This window comes from Gymnoscopelus microlampas, assembly GCF_963454915.1.
Source record: "Gymnoscopelus microlampas genome assembly, chromosome: 11".
Lineage (NCBI taxonomy): Eukaryota > Metazoa > Chordata > Actinopteri > Myctophiformes > Myctophidae > Gymnoscopelus > Gymnoscopelus microlampas.
Genome location: NC_139948.1, coordinates 35,507,297 through 35,531,052, shown reverse-complemented (window position 1 = coordinate 35,531,052; position 23,756 = coordinate 35,507,297). Strand labels below are relative to the sequence as shown.

Sequence of the window (23,756 nt, the reverse complement as noted above, 5' to 3'; positions counted from 1 at the left end):
AGCTGGAAGGGTCATGTATTATTGCACACATATGCAATGTATGAGGCAAGTGGTTCCCAAACACTGGGCTAGAACCCATTGGTGGGCCGTGTTCTGAGCTAATGGCGCCTGCCTGGCTGCTTGCTCAGGGGAGAAACTGAAATTTGACCTTCAGGCAGTACCACTTGTCAACCAGTCATGTCAAACCTCATGTCAAAATCTCTCAAGACAGACAAATCTTTGTAATTTTTTTGCTGATGGGTCCCCACTGGAACTTCCCAGATTGTATCAAAGCAGACACATCTAAATACCGCAATAGAAGCAGGGAGACCAAATGCAACCACCCCAATTGTATTCGATATATAGTATTAACATACTCTACAGATTTGTACCAAATAACATTGTAATCATAAAATACACTGTATAACCTACAAACAAAAATGTGTTTGTTTCTGGCTGACTCGGACTGCCGGTGCATAACCCATACAGCTGTTAGCCTATAGCCTATATGAATAATTGTTCATTCTATCATGGAAAAGTTACAATTATTCCGAGACAGATTAATTCACATAGGCCTATAAACTACTCCCCCCCCTCACCCCTCTCTCAGTGTCTGTCTCTCTCTCTCTCTCTCTCTCTCTCTCTCTCTCTCTCTCTCTCTCTCTCTCTCTCTCTCTCTCTCTCTCTCTCTCTGTAGGCTTCACGCACGCAGAAGCTGGTCTCCTTTTCTTTCTTTTTGCGTACAGTCCGAGTCGGTTCCGTTTGTCACAAGAGTGAAGCAAGCATCCAATAGGAAAGCGACAATATAAAGCCAGCGGCACACCTCACAGCAGGGATGCGATGCTCATACAACAACTAACAAACTAACCCCTGTGGACAAGTGTTTGGTGGTCACTGGTCACGTTTTAACTGCTTTATTCTTTATAATTAGAACAACGCGCACGTTTCTTTTTAGTTTTTTTTTTTAACGCTACCAGCTCACAAACAGCAGACAATGCGCGTGGAAGTTGCAGCAATCAGGAGGATATCCATCTCTGGTGGATGATGTGATGCAGCCAGCGGCTCGTCATCACATCATCTCGTCTTTCGGCGCAAGAAGTGGACCGACGACCCAAAGAAGTGTGTGTGCACGATGATGAGAGGCGCAGCAGCAGAACTGTTGCTCGGTTACTTTCTGCTCAAAGTTCTGGCGTCGTGGTGCGACGCGGAGGGCGAGCCGCCGGGTCAGACAGGGTTCGACAGCTCTCTGACGGTGTCCCTCAATAACGACTCAAAGGATGGAGATCAGAACAACGGGAGTTACTCAGAGGCCCCCCCAGAAGACGCGTGCCGCGGTTACTACGACGTGATGGGCCAGTGGGACCCTCCGTTCGTCTGCCGGACGGGGAGCTACCTGTACTGCTGCGGAACCTGTGGATTCAGGTTCTGCTGCTCCTTCCACAGCTCTCGGCTGGACCAGACCAACTGCGGGAACTACGACACCCCGCCGTGGATGACCACGGGCGTGCCGGATCCCGCGCCGAAGATAGTGGAGACAGACATGGTGCCATCCGACGCGTTGAGCTCCAAGGATAAGTCCAACCTCATCGTGTATGTGGTCTGTGGGATCGTGGCCATGATGGCACTGGTCGGGATCTTCACTAAACTGGGCCTGGAGAAGACCCACCGCCCGCACAGACAGAACATGTCCAGGTACAGTGGTATGGTTTCTCCACTCCTTGGGGTCTTCAACAGGGGGTCCTCAGAGTTACTACACCAAATCTTTGTGTGATAGGATTTCTTTTTTTCTTTTTTCTTTTTTACATTAACCACTTGAACCCTATAGCATGCCTTTTCTGAGGGGAACATTGGCCGAAAATAGCAGATCTACAAGCTCACAAGCCTCGTGTTGTGAGCTTGTAGATCTGCTATTTTTTGGCAAAGAGGTTTGGTGAGTGAAGGAGGGGGGGAAAAGAGCAGGCCAAGTACAAGTTTTCTAAGTATTGAGGGTTGCATGCAAAGTATAAGCTGTTTTGTTGTTCCCAAGTGTTTCCTAAATGGGTCAAGTCAAATTCTCTATCTCCAATTGAAGGCTCTGGTTGCATAGCCTACTTGTGAATATACTGTACACCTGTGAAAAAAGCTTATTGTTAAGGAAATTATTTGTGTAAATGGAACAGACAAGACTAGAATAGACAGAAATCCTGGCTGACTCTCGAAAAAAACAGTGAGGTTTCTATTTCCATAAGATAAGAAGTATTGCTTTTGTAGTTCATCTGGTCTCATGGTGTTAACTGAAACATGACTGTCATACCATGACAGACGAGCGTCATGTGAACCATGGCTAGGTGTTAAGCTACTTAAGCATCTATTGTGTGTTGGGACTCTGCAGCACCATGATACAGAATTTAGAGGCACTCAGATGGAGGGATTGAATTTAACAATGAGCATCTTGTTATTTTTAGGTATTCAAAATCATTACACATGAATCTGGACCTCAGTCAACAACAGTTAGTCTACCTGTAGGCCTACTGTGGGAGCCTACCTCTCCCCTGTGTTTCATTCTCTCACTGCTGTTGCTGCTATGACAGCACTTGTCTCTTCTTAACATGTATGACACCAGCTAACCATAAAATAGGGGGACAGGGTGTTTGTAGAGGGGTTGTGCTCTGTGTTAAGGCTCTTGCACCTTCAGAGGATGGAACACAGTTACAGTTACAGGTGCACCTCCTCGACCACGAGACCTCGTCGCTGAGATGGAGTTGCTTTATTCAAGGACGGTTTGCGCACTCCAAGACCAAGGCCTCCTCTCCCTTGTAGCACGTGCCTGCCAAAGCGTCCAAGGCTTTTGACTGGTTCTCTGTCACCGTTGGTATGGGATCATCACCAAAGTGGAAGTGTTGGTCTGACTCTGACAGCTTCCTTTTGACCTGATCCTGCTGATGCAGTAATCAAGCCAAAACAATCAAGCCTATTAAACGTCATCAGTGTTAGTACAATCTTACTCTTTCAAATGTACCTACTGTTTACCCACAATGCATGTTGTAAGTATTGGATTATTTAATTAAATGCATATATTTAGCACAAATAATCCTGGCCACTGCAAACATATTAAGGAAAACTGCAACACTGTCTCAGAGAAGACTACATGACAATGATTTGTGATCCACACACCTAATTTCAGCACACTGATTGCATAAGCCATTATTTATTCTTGAGGAGACACTGGAGAGGGACTTAGAGAGCCATAATTTGGCTGAGCAAACTGAAGTATCTTGCGGTATTTGGCAAGCATGAAAGATAAAGTTAATGTCAACAGGCCATAACAAAAGCAAATAATTAAAAATTATCTGTTGAAGAGAGAAGCCACAGTATTAGGCTGTGTTATGACTAATTCATAACAAAAATGAAAATGAAACTCTGCCTATGATGATACTTTGTATATTCTCTGAATAAATTGTGTTTGTTATAATCTGTAAATTGTTATATCTTTCAAGATCAGTCAAATTCTCTTTCCAATATCCATCCTAAATGTATATACTAAATACCATACAGTATAATCGTTGCTGTCCGCCAGGAACCAGCTAACACTTTTCCGCTTTTGCATTTTTTCCATAAATCAGGGCTATTGAACACCCTTTACGTCTGTGTGTTGGTAACACACAGACGTAACAAAAGCAGTTAACTCCATTGGATCCTCAAATTCCAGCAAAGGGGGTGGAGTTAGCTGGTTTTGCTGAGTCCAGGCTCCACCCCCTTTTGACCTCCAACCTCATTGTGAGCTTGGAGGTCCATTCAGCTGTTCTAAGCAATGATAAACAAAACCTCCTAACTCCATTACATAACATTTTGGAGTTAGCTGGTTCCTGCCGGACAGCAGAGATATAATAGTACTAATCTATCTAATCTATGTAAGTAAGGCATACATTCTGGCATACATGTATGGCAGTCTCTAGAGATGAGTTTTATATTTAGGTGGAATGAAAGTGGATTTATCTCTGAAAGGGGTGGACCCGTGCTCATGTAGATGATAAAATGTTGGTCACGGCCGGGTAGAGTTTTGTTGTAGCTGGGGGGATGATGACTGTTCGACAATGTCACCCCTTTATCCACACACTGGCTCCTAAAGGCTTTAATGAGGATTATGATATTAGACAATTGTTTGGGAATGAATACCATGTCATGTCTCTCGCTTACAGTAACATTCTACATTTTCATACATTCTATGTTGTGTTTTTACGTAGGTTTTACAGTATATATTGTGATTTTCTTTATCAACCGTTATGAACCGTGCAAAAATAGAAGAACATAGCCGATGAGCTTGTAGATCGCTATTTGCTACTTTGCTATTTGGCATACAATTAAGTATATAGGGTATATAGGGCGACTAACATTGCCATAATTACAGTAGATCCCCACACACTCACTAGTGGGGCTAAAAATATATAAAAAAAATATTAATGCCTGAATATTGGGAGAGTGTATATTGCATATTGTAAACAAGAGCAAAAGCTTTAAGGTGAAATACAATAAAGTACCAAATGCCACAAAGTGCCTTTAAAGCAGACATTTTTGTTCTAAGGGTGGCGCTAGCGGCAAGGCCATGGGGTAACTAAAATAAGTAGGATTCATCCACCACTCTCCCAATTAGATTATGAGATTGCAAAGTTAACCGTTTGGCAGTCTATAAAACACTAGCACTGTATTAAAATGACCTCAGGTCCAATCTACTTGATGTAGTTTGAAATAGTTATGGCTTGCCCGTCCTCGCCTCCACATCTATGTTCTTCATCAGTGCCCCAAGACAGCTCCACAGCACATCTCAGCACACCTGCTTTTCGTGTCCAGTCACCTCCTCTTTGTTGTGCGCCTGGATCTCACACATACTAGCTGTAACGGCAAACTCTGACCAACTTGGACCCAGCCAGCATGGAAGGCACCTTCACGCCCCCCCCCCTTCCGCTTCAGGCTCTGGGCAAGTTTCTGTCACAACCCTCCTGCATGCTTTCGGAAGCATCTGAGGTCATCTCAAGAGTGCGACAGGAGCTCCGGGAGGTCCCCCCATCTTGCTACCTCGAACCCCTATGACGGCACATTCACCCTCTGCTGGGAGTTTATCATGCAGTGTGAGTATGTGTTCGACCTCCAGCCCAGCATGTACTCCACTTCCTCCGCCTGCATAGCTTACATAATCAAGCTGACCACTGGAAGGGCCCGTGGCGGTGGATCATGCGCAGCCTACATGCAGGACTACAAGGCTTTTGTGACAGAGTTCAGGACTGTGTTTGACCACCACACCCAGGGACAAGACTCAGACAGCTCACTCAGCTGTCCAGCAGGGCTCTAGCTTGGTGGCAGATTATGCCACGGAGTTCTGCATCCTCGCAGCCTGTTTTAATTGGAACGAGCTGTGCACTGTTCAGCACTTTCCACTGGTGCTTGAGTGAGGCTATGAAGCACACCCTATCTGAGAGCGAGAGACCCTCCACCCTGAACCAGCTCCTCTCTCTCAATTTCCAGTGAAGCGCCGCTGGGAAGTTCTGTCAACCTTCCTAACATCTACAGGAGAGGAGCCCATGCAATTGGAACCGAATTACCGTAACTTCCAATGGTTTAATTCGGGGTGAGAGCGAGCTCAGAGAGGACTACATAAACTTTGCACGTATTGTGCCAGCTCAGTGCACACTGTCAATTCCTCTCCAATCTTGCCGCCCAGAGTGTCCTCTGCCCGGACACCAAAATGAGTAAACTCACCCGCACTGGGTTTCCGTGTGAGTGGTCTAGTCATGAGAGCATCATCCCCTACATCATCCACTCCCTTCATCTTGGGCTGTTACGGCTCGCCTGTCCTTGCCTCCTATGCTCTCATCAGTGCCCCAAGACAGCTCCACAGAACATCTCAGCACACCTGCCTCTAGTCTCCCATCTTTACACCTGCCCTTCATCTCAAATCACCTCCAAACTCTACAAGAACCTGGTCAAGAAAACGCCAGCCTCCATAGCTTATCCATGTTTGTAGTGCTATCTAGTTTGTGTTAACTTTACTCAGTTACGTTGCCAGCCTGTTAAACGTCACGCAGTTACAGCACCAGCCTTGTTGGTTTCCTCTGATCACTATCACTGATCCAGCTTCTCCTCTCCCAGTTTTACGGCCCAGTCATGGCAGTCAGCAGAGCTCTCGCCCCACTCCCTACACCCCAGTTTAGTTGCTAACCCTTTTGTTAATAAATCCGTCCCTTCTGGCTTGTTAGATGTTTAGCTATACTAGACCATACCCGGTGAAGTGCGCAGGCGAAAGTAGTTGCAAACTTGGGGTTATTGCAGGTCCTGTCGTGCGTCCCACCCAGCGCGTTCCGTCGTGGCGCCCCCCCCCCCCCTCCTCCCCCCCGTGGGTCTCGTCACGGCACCCCCCGCGGTGACTCCCCCGCACGGGCAACTCCCACCGCGGAACCCGCGGGTCCCGCACGCACGCCTATTGTAAGCGGTTTAGGGGCAATTGTTGGTTGTAGGGCTCGCGTCGTTTGGCGTCCCATTGTTTGACACATAAACGCTAATGATACGCTGAGATTTGATGAAATTGAGAAACGGGCTTCGCAGTTAAGTTCAGATGGTAATGGTCAATGGCTGTGTGCAAATTCAGAGCAATTGCTCCAGTCACTGAGGAGAACCGGCAGCTTTCCATGACACCACGCACTACAGAGGACAGAGGTTTGTCAAATTATAGGAGGATAACCAAGTGATCAACAAGTTTCGGCCTGAATACCTATGGTAGATGCCGTCACAGGCCCACGATAATCCTGAGTCATTCCTGGGTAATATTGAGACATTTTTGTTATTGACTATAACGTCAATGTTGTATCCCTATAGTATCTAATCTTTCTTGGAATATATGTGAGCATTGGCAAAGCAACTTGCATGGCCATTATACGTGAATTGTTTTGAAATTAAAGTATAAAGTCCTTTTAATGATTTGTTGTTCTGTATTAAACTGATCAGGAGAGCTTTCTGTGAATTAACTGTTTCTCCAGGGTTCTTGCCCAGGTGATGCGACATCCTGAACACTCTGATGACATCGGAATGCATAGGCAGCCCTATGAGACCATGCAAACCAGGGGATCAGTCGACACTCTTCGTAAGTCTTATTTAATTGTAGTCATTATTAGGCTGTAATATATAACAGTGTAATTTATAATATAGCAGGAATATCACATCTGCAGCATAGTAATAGCAGTGATACACAAGACCAATTTGGGGAAGTACAACACTGTCCATGGATTTGCCACAGAACTACTGTTCCTTTAATCACATACTGTAAGAATCTTGCATTGGATCATGAATGCAATTCATGGCAATTCCCTCATAGCTTTGCAGATATCTTGTGTGCAAGTAGACACTTTTGTCCTAATGGTGGCACTATAGAGGAAAGACCATGGAGTCAAAATCAGAAGTTGCACAGCAGATTCCATGGTAATCTAGCTAGTGGTGCCGGAGATATGTTTTTTGGGTGCGTTTGACCCACCGTCAGGGAAGGGCAATTGCCACCCTCTAGTGTTCACATTTAACCTCAAATTCAGTTCTTTTATGCATATTTTCCCAAACTCTGAAATTCTTTTGCAGATTAATCTGGTTTCAGATCAACACTGAGTGCATCTCAATCCATGCCCGTCCATCTACATGTGACATGTGAAACATTTTATAGATGTGTTTCTTGTCTGCAACCATACAGTTATTTATTAATAACTATTTTTGCTTTGTGTCGGTGTGAGTCTACAGTAAGTCTATCTTTTCCTGAGATATGATCGATTATGTAATCTTCATTTTGACCTCTTCAGTGCAGGCAACTACTCATTCCCACCAAGTTACATACAACCATCTATACGTTTTCGATGTTGTCCCAAAAGATAGTAATCTCTTCCAAACAGCCTACTGTTTATTCTCAGCAAATGTAAATGACTGTTTTGTTAACAGCACACGTAATGGGGTGAAAACATACAGAAACCCGGTTCAACTCCTCTGGCTGAGGTTATTTAGAGTTGTGATCTACAGTATAAAAGATTGTTCTAATTTCAATAAGGACAACAATAAAATGTTTACAGACTTCTGCAAAGGAGAAGTGATAGGTGGTGTCACGAAGTGGTGTCGTGTTGACCTTTGTCAACACGACACATTTCTTTGCCTTTCCTGAATTAGCTGCTCTAGATGAGAGGAGGCCTGGAGAAAAAAAGCTGTTCTTGATAATCCTGGGGGCTGGTAAAGCAATTAGTCATGTCTTCAGCAATCACTTAACATACTGTGATAATTATCATCAGCAACTTAGCTAATGTTAATATAAGGGACTCAGAATCCATAATCTCCCATAATCTTAGCATTCCAACTCACCAACAGATGGTACCAAAATAATTTGTTTCCAATGTTCTGACCTATAGTAATGTTTCAGTTTGATTTAAAATGAAAAGAAGGAATAGTTCACAATTATTATTATTTATTAATTTAAAAAAACACTTATTCTGAACCTCAGTAATTGAAATGGTTGATTTAATATGCATTCGATGGCATTCTGTGTGAATCTGCACATTTATATTAATGTTATGACTACACCGCATTTCGCTAAACTCCACAGATGGAGTGTGTGATAGGGCATAACCTATTGTACCATCATGGTACCATGGTAACTAGCATAGACTGTAAAAAAGGTAACTAGATAAATCTCCCATTGCAGGAGAGCAGTGGGTGTCAGGGATACAGGAGATAAGGACTACATGCATACATGTTGGCCATTGGGGAAGTAATGCTCTGGTCAGATAACATGGACATTTATATCTGGAACTGTAATATGTCAGGGTGCAATTGAATGTAAAACATATTAACATTAACAATAACATAACAGTTATGAACAATTTGTGTTTACCGTTTAGTTTATTCATGTTCATATACATACAGTAGTTGGTATTTTTGCGGGTTTCATTTTGATTTAAATTGTGATTATGTAGATTTTGTTATTCCAAGTACTGGTCCCTTTCTCAGAGTATGTTTTTTTTTTACTATTGACACTGTATGTTGTAATGATGATAGTGGTAGGAAGGTGGGAGCCTTTAGCAGAAGTTGGCTGCAAATTATTATAATGTTTGATTTAACCTGCTTGGCATATCAGATGGGTCAGGTTTACCACATTAGATTGAAGAATTGCTATCTAACCTCAGCCAAATTGTGCCGCATTCATCATGTTTGTTTACCATGGAATATCCTGTAAAACCGCAATGACCCAATCTTAACCCTAACCTGAACAAAGTGTATTTTTTTGTGTAAACATTAATTCAACTGCCCGTCAGCCTTTTACTGGGTACTGCTGTACCTTTTGTTCTCGCTTTTGGCCCTGCTGCTTTTATTCGATAAACAAAACTGAATGAACACGCTGTACCTTTATATAACCAATCTACAAGCACATTAATGAGGACAAATTGGGCCAATGCATGGGTGGAGGATTGGGCATGCTTTAAAAAATCCTTTTGTGTCTTTTGTTGGGTTTAAATGGGTTTAATGGTATTATCACAAGATAGTAGAAAAATCATTTTGAAGCAAAATGCATTCCATTATGTTTGAATGTGTTGCAACATATTTAAGCCCACAGTACCTAATGTACCTAATGACATCACTATAAATGCAATTTGACGCAAACTAGGCTGCGTGGAGTCGTACCGTTCAGTAGCTAATGTCACAAAGGCACAAGATGAACCACTTCCAGTAACTTTAGGTAACGCTTACCACTGTTGAGTGGAGTCATTCAGGGCTCTATATACTAGTGTCTTTTTCGCTAAGCTTACAATGTGTCAATACAAGTTTTCCCCAGATTCAGGATGCTGGGGTTTAAGTGGTAAAGTTAGTGGGATGTGAGGGAATTAATTCCCTTGTTCCACAAGGTTAGTTCCAGAACACATTATTATTTATCCTCTCTGCTTAACAGCTACAGAAATGGCAGCATTGGGGAATGGATTAGCAACAGTCATATTATTAGCATTAGAGAAAGTACAATTTAAGTATAGCCCAGTTTAATATAAAGTATTTTTTACACGCATATGGGTCATACGTTTTATATGTGCTGTATGGCACAATACAATACCTTATAGTTATAGAAAATACAATTAATGCAACTGTCTTATATGTTTTTGCCTTGGATATCAAAGCATTATGCACAACACATTGCAGTGATGTCTAAGAAGTGATCTGGGCAATTCATGTTGTTTGGTTTGATTTTTTAAAAGTGTCCCTTGCAAGGTAGCAAGGTGATTGCCACAGGGCGGTTCTGTTTGTCAGGATTTGTCTCTTATTTTAGTCTTTTGTTTTGCAGTGATATTGTCACCTGTTTTCTGTGGTGTTCTTGGGTTTTACTTTACTTCTGTGTTCCTTTTATTTTGAGATAACGTCCCTAGTGTTTTCTGTTGTCTTTGACACTGTTGTCTGTTTTGTCTCACTTAGCCTGTGATTGTTAATTTGAGTCACCTCTGTCCTGTTTGCCCCAGCCAATCCCTGTGTTGATTGTCTTTGAGGTTCATCTGCAGTTCCATGTGAATACTGTATATTTTGTGCTTGTTGGATACTCTGTTTTATTTAACCTGTGTCTGTTGTCAGTTCTGCCACCATGTGTTTTGTATAGACTGGAGAAATGAAACTTTTTTCCCCACATCAAGTTGGGCTCAGTTTTCCTGCATTTGTGTCAAGCTTAGAAAACACCTGACACCTGTGTCTGTTCTCTTTTGCCAGTCATGTCAAAAAAAGTGTAACCAAGCCAGAGCCGTGATGGATATAGGTAGTGATGCCTGCCAGTGTATGAAATAAGTTGAGCCCTTGTTCTGACATGTTGCCTGTCACAGAGAACATGAAACTGTCGGTTCTGTTCAAGACGCCAGCTGGTGTCCTGGGCTACACTGCCTACCATTACTCTCATATCCCTGTCCTTGTGGCCCGCTTGTGTGTTCAAAGGGCAAGTGTGGCCTGCTTTTACTCTAGGCAGGCAGCCAAAGAGATCAAAGTCACCTCTCACTGCTACAGTACAGTAGCTCTCCAGTGGTGTATGATGTCCCGCTTCCTCACTGACTGAAATACATGTATTTCAATAAGGTTGATTATCACAGTAATTCAATTCAAACTTTATTCCAGACACTCAGGGGGTCCATAGAATAACAGAGGAATCGCAACCAGATGTACAGTTAAAGTTTGGTTTCATGTTGTCCAGCTGCCACATTCACCCACATGAATCAGTACGCATTCGTAACGTATTACTCCTCCAAAGCGACGATTAACTGAAGATAGTGATATCTGAGAGAAGTGCTGGCTGTTGGTTTGTTTGGCTACTTGTTATTTTGTAACCGCATAGATCGGTGGCTCTGTTTGTCAGCTTAAAACAAAAGTTACTTTTTTTCCACTGGTATCGTTGCAGCACTGACGTCCGCATTCATGCTTGCAGCAATCATGCAATCTTTTGGACCTGGTGCCTTTATTCCTCCATGACACCATCTGCCGTTCTGCTGCCCCCATTAACTTCAGGGCTCCTGACCGGGATGTGCAAGTGTCAAAGTGGCTGCCGATATGGCAAACCCTGTTTCCTTTATCAGATCCCTACCACAAAGGCCATGCCAATTTGCCGGCAGGAGCTCCCTGGAACATTTGGGAAGAGGTGACATATGGACAATTGGACATACAGGGACATTGTGTTTTTTTTTGGCAGAGTGAGCTAGTTTTCTCCACTCTTTGATACTACTCTAGCATTGTCAAGTCTTCTTTGAATCTGTGTTTTTGACAGTACTTCACAATTTCCCACAGGGTGGTCCTGTGTCTGTACTCTTTTGCCAGTTAAGTGTAACCATGCCATGATGGATATAGGTAGCGATGCCTGCCAGTGTATGACATAGTTGAGCACTTGTTCTGACTTGTTGCCTGTCAAAGAGAACATTCAAGACACCAGCTATGGTGTCCTGGGCTACACTGCCAACCATTACTCTCATGATATCCCTGTCCTGGTGGCCCGCTTGTGTGTACAAAGGGCAATTTTGGAAGTGTGGCCTGCTTTTACTCTAGGCAGGCAGCCAAAGATCAAAGTCACCTCTCACTGCTAGCTCTCCAGTGGTGTATGATGTTCCACTTCCTCACTGACTGAAAGACATGTATTTCAATAAGGTTCACGTACAAACATGAGCCACATATGTAAAACTCATGAACGTGCACTGCGCAGTGCACGGGCATGGAGCTCACCGAAGCTTCATTCACTGATAATTCCTGCAAAGCCATGCCTATTCAGACAAAAAACTCAAACATATAGAGTCTCACGTCACTAGCGCGACTGAGCAGGGACACAGAGAATCTTGGGTAATGTTATTTGTGTCCAAAGTGGCCAGTGATATCCAACATTACGTAGTGACGGTTTAATCCTCCAAAGAACCAATGAGGAACGGAAGCTACAGTGAGAAGTGCTGGCTGTTGGCTGGTGTGGCTACTTGCTTATTTTATGTTCAACAAACAAAATGGTCAGGGTACTAGAACAGGATAATAATAGGTCAAGAAAACACACTGTAAAATACTAATGGAGATGGATATGTGTATGAGTCTTAATGATGGAGCACATATTTAGCAGGTGGTTGCACTGTTGTATGTGATTTTAAAGCATTTAGGAGAGCTTTGAAGCGAAAACATTTTCACCATTAATATGAAAGTAGGCTGCCTGTAAATAGGCGCAGCCTTCTCCTTGTACCATTTATTTCAGGGCATTCAGCTCAGCTCCCAAAATACTCGTGTAAATGTTTTATGAGTTCCAGGGAGGTATCCATGGCTGGAGTGTTAACTCGCTTATTTTCTGCCTTAAAGTCTTTAACCTTACGAGTCCCCACAAATGGCCTACTTTCTTCCATTGGGTCACATAGAAAAGTTCTGACTTTGACCACAAAACAGCACCGCATGAGAGTTTTCACAAAGTCAGTAAAACGACGAATTGGCTCCTCAGTTTTAATTATATTGCACAATATATTGTGCACTCCAGGTAATTAAACTACTGTATATACAATCTTTCTGGGATTCTGAAACTCATAGCAGTTTAGACATCCTAAGAACAACAAAGTATGCCACGTGTAAATATATATATTTTTCACATATTATGCAATCAATCTGCGTCATATTATACAGTACATGAAGCTTAAGAGAGTTAAGAATTACTTTGAAAGGGTCAGGGTCACTGTCACTGCCACTCGTTTGTTTTCAATGATCATTGAATAAAATTAACTCTGTGTGCCAGGGGCTTAAGAGTCTAAAAGCCCCACTAGCAATCCCTGGCAATGCAACGTGGTGTGAACTTGTAGATAGCCTATTTTCGGTGAGTGAAGTATAAATCAGGCTTCAGTGTACAATTCAATTCAATTATGATTGGCAAAAATCAGTTTCCTTGTCTTCTTTTTGCTGTTCAGACTTGATAAAAAAAAACATCTTTTCAATAGGGCAAAAATCTGATTTGGATTGCCAGTCTGAACATAGCCTAATTAACCCAGCATCTATATACAGAGAGTCTTTGTATGTTTCATTGCGTCACCTTTAGTATTAATATAATAAATTATCCATCGGAAAGTATTCTCCTGTCCAGCAACTAGTATTTTATTGTTAGTATTAATAGTATTAATATCATAAATTATCCATCGGAAAGTGTTCTCCTGTCCAGCAACTAGTATTTTATTGTTTGGATGTGTGTGCCTTTGTAAACCTTTTGCATTCAGCCAAAGGGGACAGCAACCCCAGGTAGTAACTACACAACACTAGCCAATGCATAAGCAGCCAGCAGCAGATCAACATGGGAACATGTTGAAAGTGAATGGATACACTACTTGTCATCTTATCTCCATGTGCACACGTGGGGTGGCTGTGCAATGATTAAAATATTTAAAATGAAGCATCCGTATATCTAAATTATGTTCCAATAGCAACCTGTTGAACAGTCATCGGAATATTAAAACATTTGAGGCCAGCTTTATGTTACAGTTCAGAACTGAAATATTTTTTTGTTCAACGTAGCTTAACTTTTGTGGCCCATCAAAACTAGACCAGCTGCATTGGTAGCAAGAGTAGGTGACCCACAAAGGCTCAATATAGGACACAAAGAGCTCAAAAATAACAAGGCAAAATGAATAGTGATGAAGCTACAATAAAAAAAAACAAAGCTAAAAAAAAACTATTAACACTAAACACAGAAAGATTGTGAATGAGCATGATTGTGCTGTTGAATGAATAATACACAATACAATACAACTTGATTTACCCATGACTCTGCAAAAGTACTGTATCGTTTTGAAGAAGGTTGGCAGAACAACCTGAGCCAGCATCAGTCAACTATAAACTGTGGTCACTCAGTTATGGACAGGAGATTAGATTCTTATCTCATTTTCAGCTTTACATTCTGTTGGAATTTCATGGCGGCCACGACGTTGCCCCTCTCTTTGACCGTGTGCCCCTCAAAAAATCACATGCCCTTCACCACTTAAGCCTACTCAGAAATCTTGACTGTTCGTGGCTACAGTACAATCAGTACTGCTGTATGGGTCCAAGACATGGACACTCACAGTACAGCAGGAAAAGGTCCTGGAATGCTACAAATGGCACTTGATGTGTAACAAGGGTTACAACCTCTACGGAGGCCTCCCGTAGGGCCACGAAAAATTTCAGAGAGACAGAAGGATAAGGCTGGCAGGGCACTGTGTCATGCACCCGGAACTGGTAGCGAGCAAACTGACACTGTGGAACCAACCAGAGGCAGGGTTATACTTTTTGGGACTTAATGGACAAACGTATGCACAGCTAGGAGGGGAAAGAGGCACACCACCTACAGTACTGTACGTAGACACACTGCAGGGTGACAGAGTCACGAGTTAGCAACACAATCCCTGATGCTGTCCTCCACTCCCTGGGAGTGGAGGACGGCGGCAATCAATGAGTCCCTAGTTGGTGTTGTCTATTCCGTGCTCTTGCGTCGCATCATCGCAATATATTCTTATCTTTCTGACTAGTGACTACAATATAGAATATTGGATGTACAGTATTACAGTTGTATAACTTTAACTGCCAAATAGCCTAAAAGGTCAGAGATGACCAGCACACCTCTTCAAAATAGACAAAATTGCCTGCAGAAAAATATTTTCTCACAAAGTCTTATAGGCCAATTGAAAGGGATTCTAATCATCTTGTCTTGCTACCATAATTGACGGCCACAGTCATGGAGTGTACACGAGTGTATGGGCTCAATGGCCAAGCAGACACATGGCCCAACTAACTCCACATTTTCCCCCAAAATTCCTCAATATTCTGCCTGTCAAACCAGCTGCTTCGCATCCCATCACTGTACTTGCAGGATGTACAATTAATATCAAACGCATTATGCTCCAATACTTATGCAAATCACTTCGCCCACTCAAAATTCACGTCCGGGTGTTTCTTTTCACCAGCCAATCATCATGCACCTTCCCTTTCACGTTGCCACGTCCGTTGCCACGTCGCGCTGACGTACGCTAAACAAGCGCTGCCGTGCGCACTATGCGAACGAGCCCAAAGGCGCGCAAAAATAAGCCGACCATTGCTTAGACACAAAGTCAGACCTGGCAACGCAGCCTACGCCAATCATGTGTGAGAGATCTACAAGCTATGGGGTAGAGACGCCGTGTGCCATGCACCGTATCTTAGCAACAACGAAAGCGCTCACTCTCATTGGTCCTGTCACGCTACGAGCAGTTTCCAGACAATGGCATCGCAGAGAGCTTGCTGTAGTGTTTACATATATCTATGGCTGTAGCCATCAGTCAGTCGCAGCGACGACGGACAGGGCGCTGTGATAGTTGCCATGTAGCTAACGCTAACGTGGTTGTCATACCTGCAGCGGCTGTGCAATCACTTTGTCAACAATATTCGTGTGGTGAATGTTATTATTGCTGCTCCGTTAGTCCATTGTAGATGATGTATGTTGTGGTATGTAACGTAATGGCAGGACCGCCCCGTGCAACGCACGTTTAGGCTGCATTATGTTGTAATTTCAGTCCGATTAGGGCAGTGGCTATCCCCCGCCCCCCCCCCCTACATCATATTTGAACTGGGGACCCCCCCATTTTGTTTGACTCCGTCCCACAAGTCAATATTGTGAAAATAGCAGATCTACAAGCTCACAACCCTCACGTTGAGAGGCGTTGTGAGCTTGCAGATCGGCTATTTTCAACATGTTTGCCTCTTTCTTATATTATTTGACAATGTGCCAAATGTTTTATAGTATAGTTTGTTGTGTGTGTGTGTGTGTGTGTGTGTGTGTGTGTGTGTGTGTGTGCAGTACTGTGCGTCTTCTGATTATTAAAAGACGCATCCAACTCACCATTTGTGTGTCCACATGCACTGTTGTGCAAACACACAAAAACAGCCGCCATCTCCACACACATTCCTTGTGTGTGTGTGTGTGTGTACGCGCGCAACAACACACAAACGGCCGCCATTTTGACCAGATTGTACAGGGTCACACATTTCCGTATAACATCCGCCACCGAAAAGATGTATGATGACTCATTGTATTATTATTTGATTATTAGATAATGATTATACATGCCCCATGATTATTATAAGATCATATATCTTAATCAAAAATTATAATCATATGATATAATTAATCATCATAACTTATTAATACTCATAATAAAATAACAATATTAAATAACAATATATTGCCCATTTCCCCCCAGCCATTTCGCCATTTAGATATGTATATATATATAGAGAGAGAGATAGATAGAGATAGAGATAGAGATAGAGATAGAGAGATAGACAGATAGATAGATAGATAGATAGATAGATAGATAGATAGATAGATAGATAGATAGATATCCAGTAAAGTGCAGTACTTGAGCACATGTAGTTATTTACTCACCTCTGTAATTTAATTCATGACTCCCAGGATCCATTCTCTTTTGGACTCCTCTTAGGACATGCTTATGTCTCCTACAGACTACGATAGGCTACTTTACAGGTCACACTTGGACCATTGATAGGCAGGAGTAGGCAGCTTTAGCTTTGTAAAAGGTGTGAATGGGCCAGCCAATGTATCACTTCAGTAACGTCACCGGCGGCCGGCGGCTGTGTCTATTGTTGTCGGAGCAGAATTCATTTTCCTGGCAAATCTTCACTGACCGGGCCATGGCCCCACTAGCCCTCATGACGCTACACCAGTGATCGGCGCTGCCAAGTGGTCTCTACGTGGGCGTGGGCGCTACGTGGGCGTGGACGCTACGTGGGCGTGGACGCTACGTGGGCGTGGGCGCTAGATGTGAGGCCGGCACAGCCGGCCGAACTTCTAGTTATTCTAATTGATTGGAATGAGTGGTTAGCTGTGAATTAATTTCAATTAGATGTTCAACGACCTATAAAATGCAAGAGCTCAAACGTTGGCATTGCTATAACAACCAAGTCCTTGAGGAGAAAAACGTTGGCCCGGCATCAAATGTTTGCTACCTTGATTAACCTTTCAGTTGGTTAGCCATGAACCTTATGCCATAGAGACATGCTTTAGTCTGTAGCTTTGTGACGTAGCGCTAGAACTGCTGCAGCTGTCTGGTGCATCTTTTCATGAGACAACAGAGCGTTTCATGCTTCTTTCCAAAGTAATTAGCACAGAAAACTTTCTCCATGACCTGTGGGAAATAAGATCCTAATTAGCCCATATTCTACATTAATTATCTTTTTCATCATACGCATTCTAGACAAGAAACGGTACTCTCCCAAACTAATTTAATAGACAGTACAGTAATAATAATAATTATTATTATTTTTATTATATATATATATATGTGCTACAGGTGCTACAGAACATATATACTACACTATATCACCTCAACCATCCCACACAACCGCTGAAGAACCACCAATTTTGTGTGTGTGTGTGTGTGTGTGTGTGTGTGTGTGTGTGTGTGTGTGTGTGTGTGTGTGTGTGTGTGTGTGTGTGTGTGTGTGTGTGTGTGTGTGTGTGTGTGTGTGTGTGTGTGTGTGTGTGCGCGCGCGTGCGTGCGCACGCAGTGCTCTCTGGGGAAATGGTGTTCCTCACCCTGACGGTGAAGCTCAATACATGCTCCTTCTGACGTCAGAAGAAGAACGTCAGTTTCGGACAGGCTGTCCTAACCCGTCCTAACTAGTTTGGACAGTCAGGACATGTGGGGGTGCAGGAGCGTCCGAACAAAAACCCAGCAGAAGTTCTGAATTACGTCAAAATGTAGTTATCACCTCCCTTTCTGAAAAAAAAAAAAAAAAACGTGCGTAGGAGCATGTCTTGCACTTTAGTTTTTGTGTTTCACAAAAACTTGTCTTCCATTTCAGTGGGCAGCCCGATGAACAATGCCAGTCCAAGATCATCCTCGATACCACAGCCGTACCCCACCTTGGGAGAGATCACTAGCCCCTATGAGCTAGAGCCTAGCAAGGATGTCAACAAGTATGCCTCGCTCAAGGCTGTAGGTAAGAGGCTTCTTTTTTTCTTCTTTTGCAAATCGTCATGGAGTCCTTTACTACTGGTTTTGTCATGTATATATAATATGTATCTAAATAATATGAATTATGAATCGTGAGGGTACATTTTTGCACTTTACTCTTTCAGAGTTAAATTTGCCATTTAAAACCTGCCATTTTGGGCATGTCATTATAGGTGTTCAAAATAGTGGATGTACCAGCTCACAATGTGTCGTGACTTGTGATGTGACACGTTGTGAGGTTGCAGATCCCTGCATGACACTACCGTGTGACGAAGTATGAAATGGGGCTTAAGTGGTTAACGCTGCTGTGTAATGTATCTTCGATGACTTCTATTGCAGTTGTGTGCAGTGTGTTTACACCTTAAGATGCAGTTTTCCTTGTCCAGATAACCTACCTATATCCTCGTACACACTGCAATTTAACATCAGCTGTAATTGGGAACACTTGGACCGAAAATGGAAAAATCCCCGTGAACAATTGGGTAGGCATATTTGAGGAAAAGTACTTCATGTGTTGTATGTGCTGACTCCATTTCTGCTGTAGGACAAGCTGCAAAAGTCACTGTTTAGTCCTAAACATTCTAAGTCCATGTTTGTGATTAGGTAAATAACAGTATGGCTACATTCCTTTCTTCCAGTCATCTTAGAAAGATGATCTTATATAGAAAGTTGACATTATAGTCTAAGATTTAAAGTCCTCTTCATTGGCATCATTTGCATGAATTTCTTTTTATACAAAGGCTTCCAGCATCATATATGTTCGCTGCTTGCCTTCAGTACACCTGGCACGCCTTCCCACTGGCTGTTTGGACTGTTGGTAGATTTGTGATGCATTGAAGTTCATTAAACAAAATGCGGTAAATTATACTAGACTACATTTGTTTTAGAAACACTGTAAAGTGACTATAATATATAAAATAGATTATGTGAAGCCGTTTGGGAGTTAGGAGCGTATAGACAGACAGACAGATACAAACAAACAAATGGCACCGAAAACATAACCTCCTTAGCAGAGGAATTATAAAAAACTGCGATCCTTATTTCAATGGCATGTGGTGGATTCTTATTTTGGACACATTGAAATGTCAAAAAATGCAGTATGCCAACTTTTCCTCAAAAATGCCTGCAGGGCGACAAGAACACTTTACGTTTACGTTACAGTCATGACTAATGGTATACAGTATATGGGGGGGGGGGGGGGGGGGGGGGGGGGAGTAATCAGGGCTTTACTACAATTATTATCAAGGGATGAAACCTTCAACATATGAGTGAATAGGATGAGAACATTGGAATAATTGTATCTACAGATTATTTTGACATCTGCTCAAAAACACAAGGACAGGTAACTGTGTTTATAGAAGAAATAATCCTAAAGAGTGCAAGATTCCTGTAATCATAGTATAATTAAATGTGGGTTAATTAACACTAATTTACATCTCTGGTTTCAACTGGAGGAAAATGCATAATGTACCGGTGAAATGTTCTGCTGACTGTAATTACTATTTACCTTCATCTCCATTCCTTCTCTTTTTAACACTCATGTGATGAGACACAGTGTGTGTTTGACACTAATCAACATACCGTGTTCAAATTAGTCTTTAACTCATCTCTCTCATAATTTTTCAGTGACATTTTGTAGATTCACCAAGAAGGGTTTTATTCAGTTTTCAGAATTGTCTAATTGGATAATACGTTTTGCAGTCCATCAATGTTAATTAAGTTTCTTGTTCCTTCAAGAGAATTTGGCCCTCGCTAAGCTTGTTTACGTGCATATTTTGTACATATTGGTATTTACTCAAATTCCCACGTTAAGAGTCTGATTCATCAATCTTTTTTTGTCAGTGTCATTAGAATGCCTAATTCTTCATGCAAAATCAATTACAATCGTTTTTTTTTAAATCTTTTGAAATAATATATATGTATATTTTTTTTCTTTAATGCAGGAAACAAAAAAAGGGGGAATATTTACTTTACTTTTATGGGGAATATTTACCCATAAAAATTGGTCCGCGATCCAAACAGGGGTCCCGACCCACTGTTTGGGAAACTGTGTCAAAAGGGCGAAAGACTGAGTTGAAAGTGAGTGCGACATTTACACCCTCATGAGTTGCAGGTTTCGGGGTTCAGTGTGTTGTGACATTAATGTGTATTTTGGGTGCTTTAATGTAATGTGAACTTGTGCCATCGTATTATATTCATTAGTACTAGTACATCCCATAAGCCAGAGGGACAGGAGTAATTGGCTAGTTAGTTGATCCTAAAACGGACGGACAGACAGGCACCTGATTGGCTAGTGCCGGTCCATAGCTTCGCTGAACGTGTATCCCATAGCCTGGAGGGAGATTTAAAAAGAAAAACGGAAAGGTGAGTGTAAAATGGTAATGTATCGAATCCACTGCGGTGCATCCGGGTTTGTCGATCGTCTATAGAGACACACGGCCGGAAACGGAAGGCCTACAAATTCACGCCCACTTTTGAGATAGCGCCGCTACTCGGGGTCCGTTAGAACGATGAACTGCAGCTCTCAATGCATTCCCTATGAGAGGATATGAGAGTTAGCCTACTTTTAAAATATTCCTACATTAACTGGAGACGATATTGATTTAAATAAAAATTGTCAACAAATCTTCTTGTTTTCTTAATAGTTGATGTGTTTCACATTTAATTTGCCACTTTAACGAGTTACCCATAATGTTAACACAGCAGAGGGTAGACGGCAGACAGACAAGTTGTCGCATTTCAGTGACATCACTGCCTTTACGAGCGCGGAGCGCGCCGAGCGCTGACCAGTGGTGTACTCACTGTAGAGACAGGACAGGCGGTTGCCTGCCCAACTAAGATCTCGCCTCCCCTAAAAAAAATAAAAAAAATAACCCGAAAATGTGTCATTGTGTGCTTAATGTCCTCAAAGTCACACACCCAACAAGCTTTGAACTGAGCAGATTGGACCTTCTGTTCCAGAGATAATGACCAAAACATATTGAAAACGGCCAGTTTTCTGGGTATTGAAAACCTCAAGGGATGCGTCCGTGACGTACATACCATGCGACCACTTAAACTGTCTCCGATGCTAGCGGTTTTGACATACTGATGGAGTATATTATAGTATATTGTGGGTAGTATATCGAGATGACAGATATGGGACATTAAAAAGGATAAATTAAACAAATGGGACAGTTTATTAACACAAAAAAAATCGCTACAGCTTCAGTAGTTAACCAGTGAAATTACGGTATTTTACAATGCCTCTCATAGAGATTGCATTGAGAGCTGCAGTTCATCGTTCTAACGGACCCCGAGTGTCAAAAGTGGGCGTGAATTTGTAGGCCTTCCGCTTCCGGCCGTGTGTGTCTATGCAAACACTTGTGTTGGCCCGTGTTGGGGGAGGGAAGCTGGGCGGGGAGGGTGATATTTGTCAGTGAGTGTACTCCTATTGGCTGGAGCGGCACCTGTCAGCAGGGAGTGTTGGGCGGGAGGAGTTGGACGGAGTCTCTACCTCCACCCGGTGGGGGCTCCTCACCGGCAGGTACGTAAGTCAGTAGACAACACACAGACATGTGTGTGGGGAGGAATTAATTGGCATGACGACTAAATTTGGGAGAAAAATTATAATATTAACCAACCTCCTGGTATTATGAGGTCGGTTATGGGCATCATCATATAATCATTATCCTAGAAGTTCCCTCGAGGTCTGAGACACACGCTGCTTCCACTGGTTTCTGTTGCTCATTGTCACACGTTCATTTACAGTCAGCCTGTGAGCTCAGTCATCTAAGAACGTCAGTCATATGACATGTCTTCATCGTCTATGACATATCATGACGTATGACTGCAGTCACTGCAAATGTGTGCAAGTTTCAGTCCTTTCAGCGGACGTACGTCTGTGGCCTACTGGCAGCGTGCCTACTGTGCAAGGTTTGGCGCTGATCTGACCAGTGGTTTGTGAGATTAGCTCCACACACACACACACACACACACACACACACACACACACACAAACACAAACCCTGTCACAGATGGCTAGCCAAATGACGGGGCACGCCGTCAAAATGCATCATACAGCTTCGTACAAGCAACATTGTGGCTTATAATAGAATGATGTTCCAAAAATACAAACATACAGTTGGGCGAATATACATCTTGATATTTGTATTGCATTGTAGTGAACCCATGTGTGTGTGTGCGTATGTGTGTGTGTGTGCGTGCGCGTGTGTGCGCATGTGTTTCGCAGCCGAGAAAGCCAATGAGAATTTCTACACCAGCCGACGGCACACGGTAGACATAACAGCCATGAGCAGTCTCCCGATGAAACCGGTGGACGTGGAGCCAGAACCCAGCAACCCCTACAGCTCGCCCAAAAAGCTTGCACAGAAGCAGCATGGACACAGGCACAAGGGCACGAGGAGAAACACCACCGCCACCTACGGCCTCACTCTGAGCCCCAATGCAGCAGCCCACCCGGGGATGCTGAGGGTGGGCTGGGCGGGCGAAGACGCGACGGGGCAATGGCAGACGTACGTCTCTAAGAAACACAGCGCCTCATCAATGAACATCAATGAGCTTTTTGCCACTCGGTCCTCATCAATGAACATCAATGAGCTCCATGCCACTCGGTCCTCATCAGTGAACATCGATGAGCTTTATGCCACTCGGTACATGCCAGCGCAGGCCTACTTTGTCACCAACAGCAAAACAGAAGTGACTGTCTGAGGACAGACCAGATTGAGAGAGAATTTTGTGGAATTAGAGAGAGAGAGAGAGAGAGAGAGAGAGGGAGGGAGAGAAATCGGAAGCCTGTGTTTAAAGTTAAGAATAGTTCACCCAAAAACATAATCAATTACACACCCCATGAAGCATTGAATTAATGGAGATTGCTTTTGTCGCATCAATAAGCCTATAATTGCCGGCGGAAAGATGCTAATGTATCCGGTAGGAGACTCAAAGGAGACTCTTTGAGTCTCCTACCTGAGTCTCCGCCGGTCATCAAATTATTGGCTTAGGAATGCGACAAAAACAAAAAAATCTCTGAATTCAATGCTTCATGGGGTGTGTAATTGATAGAAAATAAGTAATTTTTGGGGTGAACTACTCCTTTAAGGGAACGAGAATGCCGATAGCTGTAGACTGGGGCATTTTTGTAGTGAATCACCATGGCTTGTAACATGTGAAGGTGTGCATGTGTTCAGTGCACTCCCTCTTGACACTCCTACAAACAATGGTTGAGACAGTGCTATATCCATCCATTAGTCTCTCGAGACTGTGATTTTCAAATGAAGATGA

General features: G+C 42.9%; 1 protein-coding gene across 1 annotated transcript; it reads left to right on the top strand.

Annotated features, from left to right (window-relative positions):
- Positions 1-1,111: 1,111 nt before the first annotated feature.
- shisa9b (shisa family member 9b) lies at positions 1,112-23,186 on the top strand (the record flags this gene model as incomplete). The annotated part of the gene is made up of 5 exons (XM_084070725.1): positions 1,112-1,671; positions 6,987-7,090; positions 10,827-11,003; positions 18,325-18,462; positions 22,708-23,186. 5 exons carry the CDS (start codon positions 1,112-1,114, stop codon positions 23,184-23,186), a joined length of 1,458 nt encoding a protein of 485 aa, XP_083926851.1.
- Positions 23,187-23,756: the final 570 nt, after the last annotated feature.